The 17,174-nt window shown below is 39.7% G+C and overlaps 1 protein-coding gene across 1 annotated transcript in view; it reads left to right on the top strand.

The window, feature by feature from the left end:
• The window catches only part of CUBN (cubilin), a 265,963-nt gene that overhangs the window by 113,903 nt on the left and 134,886 nt on the right, over positions 1–17,174 (top strand). Inside the window, exons 29-31 of the mRNA XM_081553627.1 lie at positions 4,859–5,040; positions 9,638–9,812; positions 11,477–11,646. Coding sequence (XP_081409753.1) covers positions 4,859–5,040; positions 9,638–9,812; positions 11,477–11,646 — 527 coding nt within the window. The remainder of the gene's footprint in view (positions 1–4,858; positions 5,041–9,637; positions 9,813–11,476; positions 11,647–17,174) is intronic.

The following is a 17,174-nucleotide window of genomic DNA, read 5'->3' as shown; positions in this document are numbered from 1 at the left end:
ACACCAAGAGAGTACAGTGAGCAAAACAATGTTTCTTCTTCCTGGCTCAAATAAATTTAAATTTAACAGGAAAGTAAAATTAGGATACTCATTTTGTGGCAAGATTTTAATATTAGACATCAGCAACCCTGAGAATAACTCCATAGGAAAAGCAAATAAGTAGATTTTTGAATTCCACAATCTTTATTAAAAATAAAAATAAAACTTGTCTCTACCACACAAAGTGCAGAAATAGTAAATTAGATAAAATAAACAGCTTTGCTATTCAGTATAAATAAGATGAGGCAGAAGTAAATCATTTTGCTTTTGATTCATTTCGGCATTCGGAGCGTGTTCTCTCTCCTTTAGAATTATACACAATAGGAGTTTTTGTATTGTCTTGCTATTTCCTTTTATTGGTAATGGGACTGTATGTGTTGATATAGGTTCCAAATCACATTTCCTGTCTGTCCCTTTTTCACAGCTAATTCAGTGGAAATTGATGTATAAATACAATTCAAAAGACTCACACTATATACTCTTAAAAAAACTCTACTATTTACCGTGAATGATAGTTTTTGTTTGCTTTCATTTATAATTTTAAAAACTCAACTGTTGGTGTGAATTTATTATTTTTTCATTTTTTAACCTATAATTATCCAATTCAAAATTCATGTTCTAAAGTTTCACTGTGAGCCTAAAGGTAGCTTTAATTTATGAAGCAAATCATCAAATAAATTCATTACATGTTTAATTTGGGGGTTAACAGACATTTTCTTAATTTTGTCATGAATTTGTTTTTCCTTGTCACTTGAAGAGAGCATAGAAAAAAATAGACATTACTCATTTTTTCAGATTTTTAAAAGATATATTTTGACATAATATTTTTTTGCTTAACACCAAGTACACATTTATTAAAAAATCCCCAAATCTAGGAAAAAAGATGTGATACCCAAGAGAGTGAGGCATAACTGGCTAAATGCTGATAAAAGTCTCTCATCTGTGGACTGAGATTAGTATCAAAAGGGAATTATGCCAACATTGTACTACTGAAACCAGCAAATTCTAAAATATCTTTTGGCAACTCAACATGATGATTTATTTATTCTTATTTATAATGTACCATCAATTAGCTTGTGAAAGATAAAATATAATTCACTTTTTTTTTCAAATCAAGACTTACTGAAATTATGCTTTGCAAACTGGAGGAAAAGCAAAAAGAGCTTAATGATTTGCAGGAGGGCATGTGGTAATAGCATTTTTTTAATGTCTACAGATGGATTTTTTTTTTTGAGAGACATTAAATACACCTGACTTCTTTAACACTTATGCTGTGGCATATACTCAACAAATACTGATTGAATGAATGGATAAATGAAGGAGAATTGGAAAGTTATTTGTCTCTTTCAAAATTTAGAACTACAAAGAGGGAGGTAAATTTCTACCATACTTATCAGAATTAGCTTTTTATTTCAGTACTTTTTAGTTTTTACCATAAAATACCACTGAATTAATTTGCTCTGCTTTGCATTTGATATGAACTTTTAAATCAAAGTTGTTACTTTTTTGACAGATTAAATTTCAGAGGTAGTGAGATTATGAAGGAGAGAAAGAAAGCTGCAAAGAGTTTTCAACCTCCAACAGTTTCCTTTTCTCCTCCTCCTCCTCACAACCACACAGTATTTTTCCCCAATATGGTATCATTTTGAATAATACTGGAATTTCTCTTTAGGAGACACACACATAAGTGCTATTCATGAGAAAAGAGCGTGGCATACCTAAAAATAAAGCCGTGCTTTGTTTTTTATAAACCTTGTTTATGTTTATTTTAAATCTTTGGTCAAAGTACACTGTGGGTCTCCAGAGCTATAAGTGGGTAAATAAAGCAAGTACTGTAATTTTTCAAAGCATTGCTGACTGCCAAGAATCTGATATTATCATTCCAGCTTACAGCAACTCATTTAAGAGTATTAATATCCTGTTATTTGCAAAGGAATTCACAAGGAAACCTAAAACAATTGGAAAAGACAATGGAAAAATATTATATAGACTTTTAGATGAATTGATGATTATACAGACTTTTAGATGAAAAATAATGAATTAGATTTCTGATGAACTGAAGCTAAATAAAAGTGCAGATGAAGTAGTCAGGCTTCCATTTCCTTGTTCTTTTTTATGTTTTGTGACCACAAAGTTATTTTCCTCTCAAGATTTTTTCATTGGATTACTTGTTTGGTACAACTAATATCAAGAACCATAGGAGCTGAAAATAGGGTGACAGCCTGACCTTGCTACCTATACTGTATTTTGCAAGAGATGATTTCTATGGGCCTCTGTGTTGCTCACCTCCAGGGAGCATCACTGGATGGAATACTCTGTGACTGTTGCCCCCTGGGGTTGTGCAGTGGTGCTGAGCATATGTACAATCTGTGCTGACTTTGGCTTCAGGAATATTTTCCATGGATGGTTGTAGTAGGAAAAACATTTTCTGATCTTCATGGCATTTATGTTTTTTTAACATTCACCACACCCTACAAACAATGTCAGCCCGCCTAATTTTAAGTATTTTTTTTTGCAGAACTTGAACCAGAAATAAAAGTAGAAACTTGATAGGATAGATACCGTCCTGTGCAACAAATTCAAAATCTGAAAGCACAGAAGTTTTTTAAATGCTAGCAGGAAACTGGCCATTCAAGAAGATGGTAGCGTATTGAGCTGAAATCTAATTTCTTTACACAATTAGGATTCTTCTTGGAATTCTCAGCTCTTCTCAGTTAAGTGGAGATTCAGAATGGAGAGTATTTCTTTTGAACTTTCAAAACACTTTTTTCCAACTCTCAGTACAGACAAATTTGCATAAGATGGGTAGTAGACAAAACCTCAGGTTTAGTGCCTTATATTTTAAGCCAGTTAAAGTGAAAATGCACCTACACTGACAATGAAGTGAGGAGTCATTGTCATTTTTAAACATGAAAAGCCTGATGCTCAGAAAGGGAAGGTGCTTGGAAGAATTTTCCAGCTGATTAAGAATATTAAAAATAGGAAACAAAGATATGTTAATAGAGCAAATAATGTTTTTTTAATCACCAAAAATTACTACTGGGGAATAAGACAATTTATCTTTTTTCTAATTTTATCTTTATTTTGTTCTAATTTTGTCTTTAAAATTTGAGTCTTCCTCAAGTTTTACTTCTATAATTTTTCCTCTCCCTGTCCATTCTGAAATCTGAATTCTTACCAATGATGTGTGTCTGTAGAGTGTAGTATTATAATTAAGTACACTGGCATTGTGAATTGTGTGGATTGGTTGATAATGGGAGATTCTGTGCATGGTTGACTCCCTCTCTCACAACCAGGGTTCCTTGGACAAACCACTTGACTTGAGTTTGTACTGATTTGCACATTTGAGAAATGAAGATAATCATAATGTTTGCTTCGTGTGGTTCTTATGAGTATTAAAGTAGGAAATATCTGTAAAGTGCATCTAAACACTCATAAACAGTGGCAGTATTTATTGTGTACCACATGTTGTAGCATTTTGATTTTTTGTTATAATGATTCATGTTAATTACTCTCTCAGGCATGATATATAAGCATTCATAAAACATATGCTAGAGTCTTTTTCCACACTTGAGTTTTATATATCAGGTTTTTGTTTGTCTGGTTGGTTTTTGGATATACATTTCCCAGGGTCAAGATCTATATCATTTTGGGTATTGTTTTTAGTAGACTTTATTTTTTAGAAGAGTTTTAGGTTCACAGCCAAACTGAGTGGGAGGTAGAGTTCCCATGTACCCCTGCCTCTACCCATGGACAGAATCTCCCGTTATCAACATCCCTCACTAGACTGGGATATTTGTTATTACTGATAAACCTTTATCAACAAAGTCCATAGTTTACAATAGGGTTCACTCCTGCTGTTGTACATTCAATGGGTTTTGACAAGTTTCTGACATATGTCCACCATTCAGGTATCATACAGAGTAGTGTCACCACCCTAAAACTCTTCTGCAGTCTATCCCTCTCTCCTTCCCCTCCAGTCCCTGCAAACCACTGGTCATTTTATTGTCTCCATAGTTTTGCCTTTTCCAGAATGCCATACTATCAAAATGATGCAGTACATAGCTTTTCCAGTCTGGCTTCTTTCACTTCTTAATACACATATATATTTCCTCCATGTTTTGTGATGGCTTGATAGTCCATTTGTCGCTAGTGTTGCAAAATACCCCATGTCCAGGAGGACTATAGGTTATTTACCTAATTCAGCTGCTGAAGGACACCTTGATTGCTTCCAAGTTATAGCGATTAAGAATAAGGATGCTATGAACATCTATGTGAAGGCTTCTTGTAGACATATATATATATTTTATTTACTAGAATCTCTCATACAAAGGTAAGGATTTTTAACACTTAGCGTTCCACATCTTAGGTCTGAAAGAACTTAGACATAATGTATTAGATACAAGGAAACTGGAGACCAAGTGACCTAGTATTGACTGTTTACACAGTCCATTGTGCCTCCTACTGGGAGGATTCTTTTCTCTTACTGTGAAATGCTCACCTAAATATAATGAAGAAAATGTATTAGAATGACGTTTTGAAAATATTACCTAAGGTTTGACATGGTGAGCATAAGAACTGAGAATTATTGCACCAAGTGATATAATCACTTTTTTAAAATTAATAATAATAAGTAAAAGCTGTAGCCATGATATTTTTCTCATTGTTTTATAACTGCTTATTATAATTTTATTATGACTTTTTTTTCCGTAAACTAGGCATTGTGCATTTTCAGTTATGTTTTATATAGTTGGATTTTCTAATTTTTTCCAGTGGCTGATGCCCTCTTTGAACTGACTGAGTCCTGTGGTTTTCACAGGTTGTGGTGGAGAGCTGTCCGGGGACACGGGCTCCTTCAGTAGCCCTGGGTACCCTAACAGGTACCCCGCCAACAAGGAGTGTATCTGGTACATTCACACAGCCCCTGGGAGTAGCATTCAGCTCACCATCCACGACTTTGATGTGGAGTATCATGCAAGCTGCAACTTTGATGTCCTGGAGGTAGGAATTCAGATTGTTTTTTAGCACATTAGAGGATTTGGGGTAGAACCAGAAATCACTCTGCAAAAATCCCCAAATTCTTTCCAGTGGCCAACAGTGTTCTCTTCCTGGATGCTGGGGGGCAGGTAATGTGACTGGGAGGTGGTGCCAGGAAGCGGAAGGGAGGGAACCAGGGAACTGGGTGAGGGGGACTGAGGAGGGTGAGCCAAGGAAGGGAGCTGCTGTTGTTGGCAATGTGGGCTTAATCCTGCTATGACCTTCCGAGGTCCCATGAGGTCTGTTCCTCAGAATCACCCTTCTCAGGACACAGGCTGAGGCATTGGTCCCCCAGCTCCCATTCGTACTAATGGAGGGTGGCACTTGGGACTGTCAGCACTGCATACTTCCAGTCTGAGAAAGCTCCCTTAGGAAGGCAGTGGGCGGCAGAACATAGAGAAGAGGTGAGTGCTTGGATGGATGGAGAGGAGCAGGACAGTGTGCTGAGGAAGTGCCCACAACTGCTCCAACCCTGCTACCAACACTGTGTCTCAGATAATGAAGATGGCCTTTGAGGATCAATTATAACCAGCTGTTCACTGCAGGAATCTAGTCATCAGATAATGTCCAAGTACACAGGAAACTCCTATCACCTCAACCAGAGGGACTGCATCACGGCAAGGTTCTGTATCTGGTAGAACTCGAAACTCCATGAAGGCTGAGTGTCTGTTTTTGTTTTGTTTCTCTGCTGTACCCCGGGGCCATAGAGTATTTGGCAAATAGTGAACACTTGATGTCTATTTGTGGGATAAATGAAAATCTCCAAGCCTCTGACTGTCATGCAGTGATAATGTACATTTATTGTGATTGCAAAGGGAATCCAACCTCCATTTTCCCACTTGAATGTTAACTAATCCTGGGAGGTAAGAGGGGAATTCTGTCCCCTTTTTACTGCTGTCAAAACAGAGAGTCAAAAAGGTTGATGCATTTTTCCACAACCTTAAGGACAGCGAGTGGAAGAGCTAAGAACTGAACTTATCTACCACTGCACAGTCCGCATCAGCCAGTGTCAAAAGACAGAGGTGGGCAGTGCACAAGATACTGAAATGAGTACATGTTTATAGGACTTCACGGGAAACTTCAACACTTAAAAACCTTAATTACAAACCGAGTTCTCTCCTTGAAAAGACACGGGGTTCCCAAATCATGCCTTCCCTGGATGGGCGCAGAGCCAGCAGGAGTGGCACTTAGCAGCTCAAGTCTGTGCAAAGGAGGCTGATACTGCAGAAAGTGACAGAACAAGGGCGTCCTTGGGTTCAGCCCAGACCCTTGTCTTTATGTAAAGTCCTGCTGCCCAGTCACGACTCTATCTCAGAAGAGGACTGCGTTGTTCGGTGGAGAGAGCAAGGTGGCTCCCTAAATTGATGAAATTCAGCACTCAGGGTGTGAAGTAGGAATAAGGCTCCCATGTGGAAGGTTGAGATGCTCCCTCCTGCTGACAAGAATCCTCAGTCACAGGAACCCCCTTAACTGGTACAAAGGGCTGGCTGCAGGGTTTTCCACAGTAATGTGGAATGTTCTTCACCCTTCGTTTTCATATTCCAAAGCCCGTGTGATTGCTGCCCACTTGGCAGAATGTAAATGGGTTCATTGTGCTTTGGTTTTTGTCACACCCAGTAGTGAGAAGGCAAAGAGCAGGCCTGATCCCTGCGAGCAGCCTCGGGGGACAGAGGGACAAACAAGGCCCCTGGGCAGCAGTGTTCAAGCAAGATCCCCACAGAAAACTGGAAAAAGAGGCTGCAGTTCACTGGGGACTTATTTTTATCAGGACAAGTTGGTTTCACATGTTCCATCAAACCAGGGTTTGAGGGTATACTTTGAAGCCCTTAAGTATTTGGGAAAATTTTTTTAAAACTAAAGTGAGTAACTCTTGCTGTAACACTAAAGTGAGTAACTGACTTGCTCTCCTAAACCTTGTTTGACATCTCTGCAGATGCTCAATAAAGTGCTGTCATCAATCTGGGTTAATTTCTGAAAAAAAAAAAAAAAAAAAAGAATTTTTTCCATCTCTTACCACATGGATGCTGATAACATGTTAGCAGCAGGTTTCACGATATTTTACCCCTGGCGGGTGTGTGGCATGAAAACATCGCTGGCTTTCTCCACCCATCTGTCCTCCCTCACATCCTCCTCTCTTGTTCTGAGCATAGCCCAGCGGTCTTGCTCTCACCAGGTGTGGACTTATCTGGGTTTCCCCTGACTTAACCAAGAGCCAATGGATTTTTCTCTCAAAAACCAGTGTCCAAAGAGTGGCCAGTTGCATTAAGCAGCAGCCCTTTGGTTACTCATAACCCTGGAATGCTGACTTGATTGTAACGATAAATGGAGCTAACAGAGCAGAAAGAAATGTTCAAAACAGATTAAAACCGTAGGCTTTGAAATGCTCTCTATCCTGAGCGTTGGCTAAAAACACATGTTTTAATCTCTGATCATCAGGCCAATTCTTTTCCCCACAGCGTTGAGTCACACACTGCAATCCAGTGGACCACACCCTGACATTCTTTCCATCTTTTTCCTCTTTTGAAGAGTCATGTGCTAACCATTGGTTTTATTCGTGGAAGCGAAAAGTACCGTTCTTTTGTTTCGGTTAGAGAAACACTGGCCAATTCCACTTCAGTCTCTGAGAAAGGAGCACAGAGCAGAAAAGGAAAGCCACCCCTCGGTGCAAAAAGACCCAGACAATCGCTGGTTTTTCCTCCACTGTCTTTGTGAGCACGACTCAGTAAGAGGGGAAGCACAGAACGTGAAAGCGGCAGTGCTTACCCTCCTGGAGGCCTCTAGGCCCAGCCAACTCATTCCTGTTATGTTTTTGATCCCAAGGGGACCCTGAGCAGGGAAAGCAGAATATTTTGCTGATGTGCAAGTTTTCTTTGTTAGAACTAAACCCTTACACTCAGTGTTCTGTCCAAATATGTGCTGCTTGTGAGGCCAACAGCTGGGAGCTCAGGCTGTGGGTTTCAGGCTCTGAGCTCTGCGCCCTGGGCCAGGGAGCAGGGGACTCTCAAGGATGCTAAACCAGCAGCAGTGTGGTTTCTGCCAGTTGCCTGTGTACGTGTAAAGGGCCACACAGGCCTCTTCCTCCAGTCCCCCCTCTGATGCGACTGAGGGGGCCGGGCAAACAGCGCTCCGCCTGAGGAAAACCAGCACCAAGCAGCCTGCTCGCTTTCATTCCTCTGCAATTATAGCCCTTGTGCTCGGCCCTCCTGGAACAGCGGCCTCATTCATTTTGGCCTTTCCCGCATGGCTAGGGGGAATTAATCAGACAAAGAAGTTATTATGGATTCAAATCACACACTCCTCACCGAAAGTAGGCTGCTTGTTCTCTCCTTCTCTGGAGGACACTCGAGTGATGCCCGCATCAGTCAGCAGCCGCCCTGGGGTGGGCAGGAGCATAGGCCCGAGGATGAGGAGAAACTCAGGGTGGGAGAGCCACGCAGATGCAGGGGGCAAAGAGGTGGGGAGGGCATGGGGCCACGCTTTTCCATTTCTAACGTGAGTCTAGTTTTAAATGGATGTTCTCGAGAGGGAGAGGGAAGGGCCCAGATACTAGTATGCCTGAAAACTGTCAGCAAAAAATTGGTCATTCTTCTACACATTCAAGTTTGGCAAGATTGAAAGTAGGGGCTCTGCATCTTTGTGTGATTCTTGTCTTCTTCATCTGCATCCCCCACCCACCATACACTGGTTATCCAAGCGACCCTTGAGAAGCCTGTGTGAGAGGCAGCCTGGGCACCCCCCCCTCCCCTCACTACTGGACGGGGCTACACCTCCTGCAAGATACTGGACATGCAGCCCAGAGGACACATGCAGGGAGAGATGTGTCACTGGGGTATCGGGTCCAGTGAGACAAACAGTTGCAAATTGGAGGAGCCGAGGAGGTCTGAGGACAAGTGAGAACGACGTGGTGGGGCAGGGACCTGGTGATTGCCGAGCAGAAAGTGAATACTCTCCATCTTGCTCCTGGGAGTGCCCAGGCTCTGGGAGGAAATACAGAGAGGTCTGTAGGACTCCCTCCTGCGGAAACCACAGAACACGCTGATAGAGGTTACATTTTCAGTCTCTCCGAAGGAGCAAAAGTATCAGATTAAATCCTAATCTGAAATATTCAGATCGCAAATGGAAAATCCTAAAAATGTAGCAGGGTGATCAATAGTCTTCAATGAACAAACAAAGTGGCTTTGTACTCAGGCTATTCCCCTGTGCCCAGAAGAATTAGCAAATCAGACATGATGCTGGACTATCTGCAGTGCTTCTGCCAAAGAAAGCAGGAAATCCTATGCAGACTGGAAAAAAGGAAGAGGCGCGATAAGAAGGTTCTGGAGTTATCTCCTCAGTTCAGCTCTACAGTACTGTCTGATGGAACAAGCCAGCATTTTGTGGGTGGTTAAACTTGGGTGTTCCAAGGGCAAGGGGAATGCCTTGAAAATCTAACTCAAGTTTATAGCTCCTGCCCACCCAAGGTGGCTGAGATTTCAGTCTCTACTAATAATATTATAGAATCCAAAGGCTTATAATTGCTTACATATCTCTCTCAAGTTCTTTCTTCTCCATCCCATCGTAGATCTATGGAGGTCCTGATTTCCACTCACCCAGGATAGCCCAACTGTGTGTGCAAAGATCATCTGAGAATCCCATGCAGGTCTCCAGCACTGGAAATGAGCTGGCCATCCGGTTTAAGACTGACGGGTCCATAAATGGGAGAGGCTTCAATGTCTCATGGAGAGCAGTCCCTGGAGGTGGGTGAACCAAGGAGGTATCACTAAATTCTTCAGTCAAACCTTTATTTAATTTCATGACATATTTAGAGAGTGCTATGAAGGCTACATCCTCTATTACTACTCTGTGACTTCTCTAATAGGGAGCATTGCTTTGGAATATACACGTCCCTAAAAAACACGATGGAGTTTAACTTCCAAAGAGTCACCTTGTATGTGAAAACCAGCCAATGCAAGTATGCACATCCACAGTAAAAGCAGAAGCAGAATGGTTGGTTAGACTCACTTGATCCCTGTGGGATTTCTGCTTGTTCACCAGCCACAATTTGGGCATTAGTAAAGTGGTAAATTACTTTATGCCATATGTGTGGATGCTTGTTAAATACCCAAACTATAAATGTGAAATTTGCCAATCCCTAGGAATTATTACCTTTTGTTATATAGTGACTTTCTGCCCAAGATCTTAGGCTGTCTAAATAAATTACTTGTTGCAGATTTTTAAGGATAAAGTATTAATGCACAACTCTGAGCAGATGTTAATCGATACAACTACTAATGACAGCAACATTTACTGAATGTTTGCTGTGTGTCAGGCACTTTTCTAACTATTCTACAAAGATTGTCTTGTTTAATCTTCACAACCACCCACTGAAGGAAGTTCATTTCTTATCCTCATCTTACTAATGAAGAAATTGAAGCTTAGAGAAGTTAGTGGCCTGTCCAAATCACACAGCTAAAAAATGTAAAAGCAGAGATATGACTCCAGGCTGCCTTATGGTCCCACTTCTACAGGTCAAAGGTAATACAGTAAGTTTATTAGGTCTTTCCTAAAGTTAATGATTCATGAATTTAATAAAAACTTATATTTACATAGTATCTAGATTACCCTAAAATGATTCTCAATTATCAGAAAATAATACTTAATTTTCCCTTTCTAGTTTATATTGCCATAAATCTGAGAAATGGTGGGTCACAGAGTTAGACATTGATAGATATTTAATTACATCATAGGAATTAAAAACTTAATGGCTGTGCGAAGTCCAGAGTATCAAATTTTTAAAAGTAGATGTTAAATTATTTGTAAAATTGTATACTACTGAATTGGGCTTCCCTGGTAGCTCAGATGGTAAAGAATCTGCCTACAATGGAGGAGAACCAATTCAATCTCTGGGTCAGGAAGATCCCCTGAGAAGGGAATGGCTACCCACTCTAGTATTCTTGTCTGGAGAATTCCATGGACAGAGGAGCCTAGAGGGCTACAGTCCATGGGGTCGCAAAGAATTGGGCATGATTGAACAACTAATACTCATACTTCACACTACTGAATTATCAAAATTCTTAGAACCAGATATGTTATTCTTAAAGTATGTTATACTTTTAGAGAACAACGAAGAGACATTTCATGGCTTTGTGAAGACTTGATTTTATTTGCATTATTTTTCAATATTTTGAAAATAATGTGTGGCATCAGTATTTAAAGTATTTGAAGTCTTAGACATCCTTCTTTGTTTTGTTGGAATGCATAAATTAATGGTGAGTATTTAGCTCTTCAGAATGTTTACCAAAGACTACATTAAAATGGTGGTCAAACTAAGTAGCATATTATTCTCTGCTCCCAGATAATGGTGTAAAGTTTTGTGCATCAGAGATTCCTCTTATTATTGTATTGGGTCTTCCATCCACAGGTTGTGGTGGCATTTTCCAGGCTCCCAGTGGAGAGATTCATTCTCCAAATTACCCCAGTTCTTACAGGAGCAACACTGACTGTACTTGGGTCATTCAAGTGGAAAAACATCACCGTGTTCTCTTGAACTTCACTGACTTTGACCTTGAACCTCAGGACTCTTGTATTTTGGTAAGTGACACAAATCTCAAGCATTGTCTCTGGTCAAACCTGTGTCAAAACATTGCCATGTCAAAACAGAGCATGTCTAGTGGATGTGTTGGCTATGGATGTTTTCAATGTCAAATCATAGGAAACTCAACTATTAGCAACTTAAAATACAAGCACATTTAGTTCTTACCTAAACACAAGCTAGGAGGTTTGTTTAACAACCCAGTCTCTGCTCTCCATTCTTAGTGAATTGGCTTTTCATTTTGTGTTTGTTACCTCTTGGTCCAAAAATGGCTGCAGCAATTCCAAATGCCCTAAGTTCAAATCTGAAGAAGAGGAGAAGGAATAGTGTTAGTTGTTTCCATCTTGTATTTCTTTTTTCAATCAAGCAAGCAAAATTTTTACAGAAGCCCCCTTGCAGATAATTGGCCAGAATTGGCTGCAAGAAAGATTAGGAAAGTGTAGTGGATTATGATAGTGAATTTATCAGAGCCACTTTCAGTCAATTATTAACTCTCTGAGGGTTCTCACAAGGTTTGACTTTTCTTGAGGTCAGGATATCTTGATCTGCTGCTTGAAGAAATCAGTTCAGGAACAGACTAGATGGTGAGATAGATGAGAAGAGCTACGGCTGTTGGTTGGTTCAAAAACTTTCCATCCCTGTCAACAACTTTAATACATTTTCACCTGAAACTAATGCTTAATGTGAGAGTGAATTAGGTTGTATTTTGAAACTGTTTTTTTCTTTACAAAAGATTTTCCATCGTTTATTTGTATTTAGAGAAATCTCATTCAAATATAAACCAGATCCTCTTGGCTAATGGATCTTTCTGTTTTAGTTTCCTGGCGGTTTCTTATACAAATTCCAACTTGCTAGCTTTCAGACTTAACTCAGGAAAATTCAAGTTGTTTCATAACTTCCAAAGTAGTCCGGTCTAATGAGATGGTTTCAAGACTTATTTTACAAGATTAAATCATTAATCTACTTAAAAGTTCAGTTGATTTATGGCTAGATATTAACCTTTTAATATGAGTCTTCAGAGTCTAAATTGGCAAAGCCTTATATGAACTTAAGGTGTAGGGCATCCACTTTCCATAATGGTAACTCTCCTGACAAGGACAATTTTAAAAATTTGAATGATGTTTTACAGTGTTTTCCTAATGCAACAAGGGACTTACAAGGTAGTGTGAAGTTTCTGAGTTAGTATCTGATAGAGATATGAGCCTGGTATTTGAGACTGCTTTTGCCTCTGGACATTTGCTGATCCAGAAGGAGTTAGCAGCATTTCTGAGAACCTTTCAGGGCAAAGGGGAACAACACTTGTGTCCAGGATCTGAATGGGGTAGGAGTACTGATAAAACATCCTGAATCATAGGTAGAATGGAAATAAAACAGCCTTCACAAAGACCACATCCCAGCTTCCAGTCACCTGAGTGTCCCCCTAATCTGAAGCCATAGAATGAGAGGAACCTTTCATCACTAATGCATTCAGGCCTTGGACATCTGACCAAAGCAATTTAAACTCTTCTTCAAAGGGAGATAAAAATAATTCCAGACCTCATTTCTACCAATAATTTTCATATGCAACAGCAAGCACATTATCAAAGATATTCATATACATGAGGGATGATGTACCATAAATGAGATACAACATGAATAACAGACAATGGAAATAAACACACTGATATGCCAGGTGCTAAAATTATCAGGCACACAGCTTACTAAGCAACTATGGTTACTAAGATTATGGAGATAAAAGTCAAACTTAAAACTTCTGACAAAGACTGCAAATCATAAAAAGTAACATTGCAAATTGAAAAATACTGAAAATTTAAAAAGTGGATAAACACAGAAGCTGAAATTAAGATCTCAGTGGAAGGATTTTGGGGTTTTTTGTTTATGTTAGACAAATTAGATAGAGATGAAGAGAGAACAAGTGATATCAGAAGAATCTATCCAGAAAAAATATATGTATAAGGAAAAGGATGAAAAATATAGAACAGTTCAAAGAACAAAGGTATATTCTATATATCCCCAGCCTTATCAATCTATGACTTCAAAATATACTTTCAACAAAGGTATATTCTATATATCCCCAGCCTTATCAATTTGAAGTCATAGATTGATAAGGCTGGGGATATATAGAATATACCTTTGTTCTTTGAACTGGAATAAACCTGACCAGAATAGGAGCTAGATATCTTTATTTCATTAAAGAAATACACTTCTAGCTTTAGTTATCTAAGGTTGGTTTTCTAATCAGAAATAAGGGTTGACTTTGATCAAATCTTTACTTATCATGATTATCATATTTTAATATTTGATTTTTTGGTATGTTTTATGGTATTAAAAGCTTTCTTAATATTAAAGCACTCTTGCATTTTGGGTATGAACCCTACATGATCATGATGGATGATTCTTTCAATGTGCTGAAAATTTGAAATGTTTGTATTCTGATTTTTCACAGTTATATTCATAAGTTAAACTGGTCTCTAATTTTCCTTTTCACTCATCTTTATCAGGTTTTGACACAAAATTCTGGCAGTTTTATAAAATAAATTGGCTATCTTTCCAAAAAAAAAAAAAAAGAAAAATATAGAACAGAGGTTAATATATATATAGGATACATGTAAAAGATGTAATATACATTTACATACATTTATAAATGGAGTAGTAGCAATATTTGAAGAACTAATGACTCAGGCTTTTCTAAAACTAATGAAAGACATCAGTTTATAAAACCAAGAATCCCAAGGAACCCAAACAGCCAAGCAGGATAAATAGAAAGACATACTTATCTAAAAAATCTTTAAGATTTTAATCTAAAAGATCAAGAAAAAAAAGTTACAGTCAGCCAGGGGAATTGGTGAGTGGGGGAACAAAGTATCTTTTAGGAAGTGGAAGACTGAATGCTGCCTTTTCAACAGTGATGATTGAAAGGGAAAAAGAGATGGTATATTAAATTTGAAGCAATAAAATAACTACCAATCAGGAACTCTGTACTCTCTTAAAATAACCATTAAATATGAAGGTGAAACAACGCATTGAAACAATAGAGATGCCTTCAAGAGAAGTTTGAATGGGCCAGAGACATCTTGTCTACCTTACAGTTGTGCCTCTGGTGGGCACTTGCCCATCACTTTCTCCCTCCTGCAGTCTATATGGTTCTAGGTTCTTCTCTCTGGTAAAGTCCATAATGCATAGAATTAATAAACAGATGTACGTGAACAAAGCAAAGCCTAGGTCAAAGGCACACCCAGTGTGGCGGCACCGTCTCCTCTCTGATGGCTGTGAGCAGGATTTTCCACCTATTTATTACATAGTATAGAAATACACAGACTGGACTTTATAGTAACCGTGGCTCAGCACGCAGCTGGGCTTGACTTCATAAACTGTAGTGAGAGGAAACAGAGATGAGGAAGTAAAACCTCAAATATGATCTGGTCTTTAGGCATGAAGATAAGAAAATAAATCCTCATACTGGTGCCGGGAAGAGTCCAGTCTGGCAGATATGCTAAAATACAAAATGTAATAGTCCACACAGGTTGTCAGGATCAGGGAATTCTGTGTGAAGTAGTTGGGGTCTGCCAGCCAACTGGGGATGGAGTATCAGAAGCAGATGCTGTTAAGCCCTTGAGCCATACTTGGATGTAAAAAGTGAACTGTACCAGCAGTGTGGGACACCATAGCGCTGTGGTTAAGAACCTAGCTCTGCAGTGGGGTGGCCCTGGTGCTGAGCCTGGATTTTGCTACTTCTAGCTGTGATGTCCAGGAGAAAGCTAGTCTTTCAGCTTCAATTTCCTTAACTCTGCAATGGGGACAGTAGGAGTAACCATGTCAGATTTGTTGTTGGGATATTTAAGATCATATAGGTGATCTGCTTGTCACATAGCAAGCCCTCCCTCCAGGGCTTCCCTGGCGGCTCATTGGTGAAGAATCCACCTGCCAATGCAGGAGACATGGGTTCAATCCCTGGTCTGGGAAGATCCCACATACCACAGAGCAACTAAGCCTGTGCATAACAGCTGTTGAGCCTCTGCTCTAGAGCCCAGGAGCTGGCACTAACAGAGAAGTAGGTGGAATCCTATAGAGGAGTATTTTGTAAAGAGAAAGGGATCAAGTAAACCCTTGGCCCTAAACCACCATTTAGGAGGAAGACGGGCTTCCCTGTGGCTCAGATGTAAAGAATCTGCCTGCAGTCCAGGAGACACAGGAGACATGAGTTTGATCCCTGGGTTGAGATGATCCCCTGGAGAAGGAAATGGCAACCCACTACAGTATTCTTGCCTGGAAAATTCATGGACAGAGGAACCTGGAGGGTTACAGTCCATAGTGTCATACAAGTGTCGGACATGACTTAGCAACTAAACGACAACAGGGAGAAACAGAAGACAAGGATGCTGAGTGTTACCCAAGAAGACAGGAGGAGAAGCAAAAGAGAGTGGTAGCGTAGGATCCAAAAGTGAAGTCAGTTTTTAAGAGTGGGTAGGCAAAGGGATCAAGTCTAGCAGAGGTCAACCAGGATGAGGCTGAAAGGACACCACTGGATTCAGTCTTTGATGACCTGGTAAGGAGCAGGACTGGTGTAGGTTGTGTTGGAAAACTCCAGATCACAGTGGGTTTAGAGATATAGGAGCTTCTTAACTTTTTCCCAGAACTGTGGACATGAATAGTAGAGAAGGATAAAGGGTAATAGCCTATGGGAGGCAGGATCCATGGAAAGTTGTTATTATTATTTTTAGTTGTGAAGGAGCTTAAGCATACCTGGACTGCAGGGTGCTAGTCACAAAAGAGCAGCTGAGTATAAGAGGTAAATGGAGGAATTGATGAAGTCAGCTACCAGGACAGAGACCTTAGGAAGGACCTGATTGGTTCTGTAAATTTCATATTTTCAGAACAAAAAATTTGAACCCATGGCCAACTGTAAGATTTCTTTTCAGATTGGCAAATTTATTTATATTTAAAATTGCATAAATCATATACAAGCTAAACCATTTTTGTTTATACAATTTGTAATTCACTTCCACAAAAAGAGGGCTTCGCTGGTGGCTCATATGAAGAATCTGCCTTCAATGCAGGAGACCGGGGTTCGATCACTGGGTTGGGAAGATCCTCTGGAGAAGGGCATGGCAACCCACCCCAGTATTCTTGCCTGGAAAATTCCATGGACAGAGGAGCCTGGCTGGCTAGTTCATGTGGTCACAAAGAGTTGGACACAACTGAGCGACTAGCACTTTACAAAAAGATAAAGAAATGTGAAAAAGGACTATTCAGATAATTTGGGGTAGAGTTCTGCTGGGTAGGGTTGTCAAGTGGACCCAGTTATGGGAGTAAGAGGTTTGGAACCAGGCAGGCAATGTACTGGAAAGGCTGGGAGCTTGGCTTCAAGTATTACTGAGCTGTCCAGGGGTTCATGAAGGCAGGCATTGAGGCACCAGCCATTGCTCTTTATAGCTAGATGGACACTGGATGTGAAATGTCCCTAAAAATCCAGTATCTTACATAATATCTCTGCAGTCTAAGTTCATACAAAGCTAGTCATTCATTG

The sequence above is a fragment of the Giraffa tippelskirchi genome, chromosome 13 (genome assembly GCF_054371585.1).
Source record: "Giraffa tippelskirchi isolate mGirTip1 chromosome 13, T2T-mGirTip1v1.2.pri, whole genome shotgun sequence".
NCBI classification, from domain to species: Eukaryota; Metazoa; Chordata; class Mammalia; order Artiodactyla; family Giraffidae; genus Giraffa; species Giraffa tippelskirchi.
Note: the sequence above shows the minus strand (reverse complement) of the source record. Positions and strands in the feature narration are given on the sequence as shown.